Here is a 6000-nt window from a genome sequence, read left to right on the forward strand (position 1 = left end):
CTATAGGCCACCTCAAGCACCTCCCTGTCTGGCCCCAACCTCTCCTTAACAATCCTGCTGAGCATCTCACCCTCGCCCTGACGTCCCTCCTAAACTTGTCCATGATTACTCCCATGCCAACTGGGATGCCTACTGGGACTCCATACACAGGTTGATGGCCACGCCCTTACCCTCCAATCTCCTGATGACATCTCTCGCACTGCTGCCTTCCTGCACCAGACCTTGTCTGACGCCGTCGCCACCCATATCCCCACCAAAGCCATCCACCCTCACCGCTCCGCCCTGCCTCCACAGGCCGTCCTTCTCCTTCGAGAGTCCCGCCGCCTCTACCGCTCTTTTCTCCGCACTCATGACCGGGATACACTTACCTGCCACCAGTAATTACAACGACACATCCGCAACCTGCTTACTGTGAAGAAACGCCGTGCCTGGCGCCAGACATGTACACAACTCAACACCACACTCCCCATAAACTCTTCCAAGTATTGGTCTGCTTTCCACCGCCTTACTGGGAACCGCCCCACCCCCAGTACCCTATCCTCCTTAATGACCGTCCCTTTCCTCAGTAAGGCCAACCACTTTGCCTCTCACCTCTCCAATGTTGTTTCCATCCCAGATGATCCCCACTTTGATTGTTCCCTGTTCCCTGACGTCATGGACTGTACGAATACCTCTGTTCCTCCCCTTGCTCCTAGCTTCCAGTATTTGGGCCACACACTGCCATCTGAACTTAACACTTCCATCACTACACAGGACATCAGCCTCACACTCCGCACTAAACGCAACACTGCTCCCGGTCACGACTGCGTTACCTACCACCACCTCAAACATTGCCCTCCCTCCTTCCTTTCAATCCTTGCCACCCTCTACAATGTCATGCTTGCCACTGGCTTCTATCCTGGCCTGTGGAAAACCTCCCATATCCTGATGTTCTCCAAACCCAACAAGCCTCCATCTGATGCCTCTTCCTATCGTCCTATCTGTCTCACATCGGTGTTCAGCAAGCTCTTGGAATCCATCCTTTCCCAGCGCATCCATCACCACCTCCGCCAAAACCACCTCCTCCCAAACACCCAATGTGGCTTTCGACCTTCCTTCTCTGCTGATGACCAACTCCTCCGCCTCACTCATCTCCTCTCCTTCCACCTTAACTCCCGTCGCTCCGCCATTTTTGTCTCCCTTGACCTCGAAAAGGCCTACGACCGTGTCTGGCATCCCGGTCTCCTGTTTAAACTCCAAACCTACGCCCTTCCTATCAACTACATCCGTCTGGTGGCCTCCTTCCTCTCCCACCGCCCCTCCTATGTTACCATCCATAATACCAATTCCCACACCTTCTACCCCTCTGCTGGTGTGCTGGTGTGCCCCAGGGCTCTGTCCTCTCCCCTCTCCTCTACCTCCTGTACATGGCAGATATGCCCCAACCCCCTCCCCCCTCCAGTACACCTCTTGCAATATGCTGATGACACCGCATTCCTCGCCCTCGCTCCTACCCTCCAACAGTCCCAACGCCTTCTCCAGAATCGCCTTGACCTTTTTGCTGCATGGTGTAACCAGTGGCTCCTGAAACTCAACCCTTCCAAGACCCAAGCAATCATCGTAGGTCGTACCACTCGCTCCTTCCGGCTCCTGGATTTCTCCCTTACTGTCCGCGCCTGTCCTGTCCGCCTCACCTCCACCCTCACCTACCTTGGCCTCACCATTGACCGTCACCTCACCTGGATCCCTCATCTCCGCTCCATCCAATCCAAAGCCCACAACCGCCTCTGACTCCTCAAACTCCTCTCTGGCTGGACATAGGGTTGCACCCCTCTACCATCCTCCACACCTACAAATCGTTAATCCGTCCCATCCTCTGTTATGCCAGTCCTGCCTGGATATCTGGCCCCCCAAATTCTATAAGTCCCTCCAGATCCTTGAGCTTCTCTGACTCCTCAAACTCCTCTCTGGCTGGACATAGGGTTGCACCCCTCTACCATCCTCCACACCTACAAATCGTTAATCCGTCCCATCCTCTGTTATGCCAGTCCTGCCTGGATATCTGGCCCCCCAAATTCTATAAGTCCCTCCAGATCCTTGAGCTTCATGCACTCCACCTCACCTTCCGTATACGCCTCCCGTCCCCCACGTGGATCCTCTATGATCTCATTCCTCACCCCCATCTGCTCCTATTCCTCAAACATATCCGCATCCTCTACACCTCCCACCATCTCGAACCCCCTCACCCCCTGGTTGCTCCTCTCCTCTCCCATCCCCGAACCCAGCCACGTCTTCACCGTTGTGTCCCCCCTACCCTCCATCTCTACCCCCTACATCTCCTTTCCCAAGGTGGCTTCCATCAACTCCCCCTCCCGGATGATGCCCTCTCTCCCTCCATTTATCCCTCCTATCAACTCTGATCCTCACTCCCCCTCCTTTCCTCTGTTCTTTCCCTGGGCTCCCTCTTCCCCCCTTCCGTCCTGTTTTCTCCCCACTAAACCTCTCCCAACCTCCCTTCTCCCCCCCTGAGTCCTTTTGTATTCCCCTCCTCTGCCTACCCCACTCCCTGTCGCGTCTGCCCAGCGCCCCCCACCCCTCTTATGGGTCCTCATCCTCCATCAGCTCCTTTCCCAGCTCCCCCCTTTTTTCCCATCATCTGTCCAGTTTCCCCCCACCTGCTCTCGGCTGTGGTCTGTCACATTTGCCAACTTTTTAGTGCAGTGTTCCAGTGACTGTTCAGTGTTGTTCGTCTTTCTCGTGTTGCGAACAGAAACCATGCTGGGTGTGAATTTTATGTCTTTTGCGAACAGAAACCAGACTGTCGCCGTGTTTTTTTAAATGTCTGTCTGTTGTTTTACCTGTCTGCTTTGTATGTATTTTCTTAGCGTCATCATCCCTCTGTTCTTTGTTTTAAGTTCCACGATTTCTTTTCGACATGTTACTCTTTAAGTCTCCGATTTTATCGCCTGTTTTTATTATTTATTCTCTTCATTTTTCTAACAAAGTCTGTAGACTGAAGAGCGGGATACTAAGCTGCTGCCAGCCCGCCCCCTTGGGGGGGAATTGAAATTCAATAAAGGAAAAAAAAAACCAACGGTGTGTGCCGGGGGGCACTTTACGTGCCAGTGTCATTACCTCTCTTTCCTGTTCCAGTCGCGTATGGTTCGCGGGAAGAACGACTGCCGAAAAGCCTCCGTGCGCTCTCGAATCTCTCTAATTTTATATTCGTGATCTCTTCGGGAGGTATAAGTAGGGGGAAGCAATATATTAGATACCTCATACAGAAACGCACCCTCTCGAAACCTGGACAGCAAGCTACACCGCGATGCAGAGCGTCCCTCTTGCCAGGTCTGCCACTTGAGTTTGCTAAACATCTCCGTAACGCTATAACGCTTACCAAATAACCCTGTGACGAAAGGCGCCGCTCTTCTTTGGATCTTCTCTATCTCCTCTCTCAACCCGACCTGGTACGGATCCCACACTGATGAGCAATACTCCAGTGTAACTACTCCCTCTTTCACTTGTTTGCCTATAAACTGGCTACGAGCTGCTCAGTGATCTTCCACGGCTCTTCATTTGAAATCAGCTATCACTGTTTGATATTAATAATTTACAGTAGCTGAAGTTGAAACGTAGTTCGAAAACTTCTACGCTCTGTACTTGTGAAAGTCGACGTACTCCGTAGAAATTTACCTAATAGCTGACTGTTTGGTGGCATTACAGTGTTCATCAGTAACCAGCCCGGCCTCGGACCTGCTGTACTTCCTGTACTCGAGCGCCAGCGAAGACGTCCACCGGCACCACATGGAGGACCTGCTGCGCGAGTACCACAGCACGCTGGTGGGCCTGCTGCGGCGTCTGGGACTGGAACAGCAGGCAGAGGCCTACACCTTCGAGGAGCTGAAGAACGACATGGACCACTGCTTAGTAATCGCCGTTTTCTTCAGTTCCTTGAGTGGAATGGTCCTCACTTCCGAGAAACACGGTGCAGAGTATGCAAAAGCACTCAACGATCAAGAGAACTTGGATGACGCTGTCTATAAGTCATTTAGAAATCCGTATACATTGTCCTACTTGAAATACCTTGCACCACTTTTCGTTAACAAAGGAATTTTATGATCATATTGAAAACTCTTGGTCTCTTTTTAAATGCATAGGATCTAATGGTCGACATCTCTGAAAGAGATGCCATAAGAAATAATCGTCGAATCATCGTCATTTACAAAAGGAGGCTTCATTAGCGACCAGCACAATTCGCTAACATATCTGAATGACGTAATTACAGTACGTCACCGCTAGTAAACTTTGCTAAGATGTGTGTGTATCCGATTTACATTCTCTCGAAGTATATATGTGACAGAGTGTTTCCTATAGTTCATACTTAACAAGTGACTGCCAATTTTCGTAGGATAAACTGAAACTAGTGTATATCTGCACTGCTTCACGACGACCTTGATCTTTTCTACTTTCAATAAAACCAAAACAAATAAAAGATAGTTAATAGAAATAATTTATTTGGATTGTATTCATAGCATGTATCTTCACTGCTTCCTGAAGATATTCATGTTTTCTACTTACAACACAATTAACACTAATAAACGTGTACTAATAGAAATATTTAGTGCGGATTGTACTTACAGGAATGTAACGAATGCTTGATCCTTTTGTTATCTCATTTTTAAACAAATGTCAATAGAGGTGAGCGTTTCGACCGAAACACTTACATGGATACACAGTATATGTGAGGTCAACTGACAAACCTCAGAGGTTACTGAGACCAGTCTGCTGAGTGGTACGACATACGGAAGGTTTGGTCTCCGTTAGTAAACAGTTTCCTTTCGCGAGAGACTGAAAGAAACCATCGGCACAATATTTCTTGCACATATCATTGTGGCTATCTTAGAGTATGATCTAGTAATAATTAGTATCAATGAAACTGTCCAACTTTAGGTGGCATCGACACATTACACCTTCTGTATTTGGATGACACTTGATGTACGGTACAGGTTTTTGTATATTGCTCCAGTTTTCGGTGTGATTTTCGCATCACAGTTCTACCTCGTTCAAAAGATAAAAGGCCGAATCTCCCCTTTTACATGCATAGGGAGAGCCTTATTCACAAATATACATAGTGGAAATTATTAAAAATTTGATACATCGGATGAAGTATAAATGAATCACAAATGTTGTTCGAGTATTTGTAATAGTCGATGGTTCGGTACTAAACCGTTTGTCATGACCATGCATGTAATTTCCTGAACAGCTATTTTCTGTAATCACTTCTTCAGGGTAACAGAACAGAAAATTCAATATGTTCCCAAGAGTATTGCAAAGGTAGCATGCGAATGTCCACTGGGGATTCTTGCATTATTGCATTCTTGCATTCTTTTTGGCCAGTTTAGTAATCTGCCACTCTGTGAAGGACTTCCCAGGGGAGGGAACACAAGTAATATGTGAGTAGTTTGTGATTGGTGGTAATATTAATGTATCATATCCCCAAACACAATACTTACACTATCATCAAATTCCTTCACAACGTGAGTCTGGCGTTGGTAGGCTTCTACCAGGGATGTTCAATAAGCGATGCAACACAGTTTTTTCTGCAAGAAAATTGTTCTTATTTGGGATTCCAATACACCATTCATTACCCACTGTTTTGGTTACAAAACCCTATTCTTAAATACAATCTCTTTCAATGCGACAGCCTTACTCCACCCTACTGGGGGGAGGGGGGGGGGCACCATTCCCGGGTGGTACCACTCTACTGTTCGACGTCAGAGTCGACATTTTGCTACCTCAATAAGCTCCCCATCATCCACCTACTGCTTCCTGTGGAGTGTATCCCGCATCGGGCCAAAGAGATCCAAGACGAAAGGTGCGAGATCTGGGCTGCAGCCACACGACTTTCAGCACCCCAACTGTTGGACGAATGTGTCAGAACTACCAGCAGAGACGTCCAGTTGAGCAGCGAGGTGATTGACTATAATCGGTCAATCATGTCATCTTAGAGTATCCGTGAAT

General features: G+C 48.4%; 1 protein-coding gene across 1 annotated transcript in view; it reads left to right on the forward strand.

Moving 5' to 3' along the window:
* The window catches only part of LOC124777698, a 53471-nt gene extending 49055 nt beyond the window's left edge, over window positions 1-4416 (forward strand). Inside the window, exon 3 of the mRNA XM_047253183.1 lies at window positions 3703-4416. Within this exon, the coding sequence (XP_047109139.1) occupies window positions 3703-4098 (396 nt within the window). The 3' untranslated portion in view covers window positions 4099-4416. The remainder of the gene's footprint in view (window positions 1-3702) is intronic.
* Window positions 4417-6000: the final 1584 nt, after the last annotated feature.

This window comes from Schistocerca piceifrons, chromosome 2, assembly GCF_021461385.2.
Source record: "Schistocerca piceifrons isolate TAMUIC-IGC-003096 chromosome 2, iqSchPice1.1, whole genome shotgun sequence".
NCBI classification, from domain to species: Eukaryota; Metazoa; Arthropoda; class Insecta; order Orthoptera; family Acrididae; genus Schistocerca; species Schistocerca piceifrons.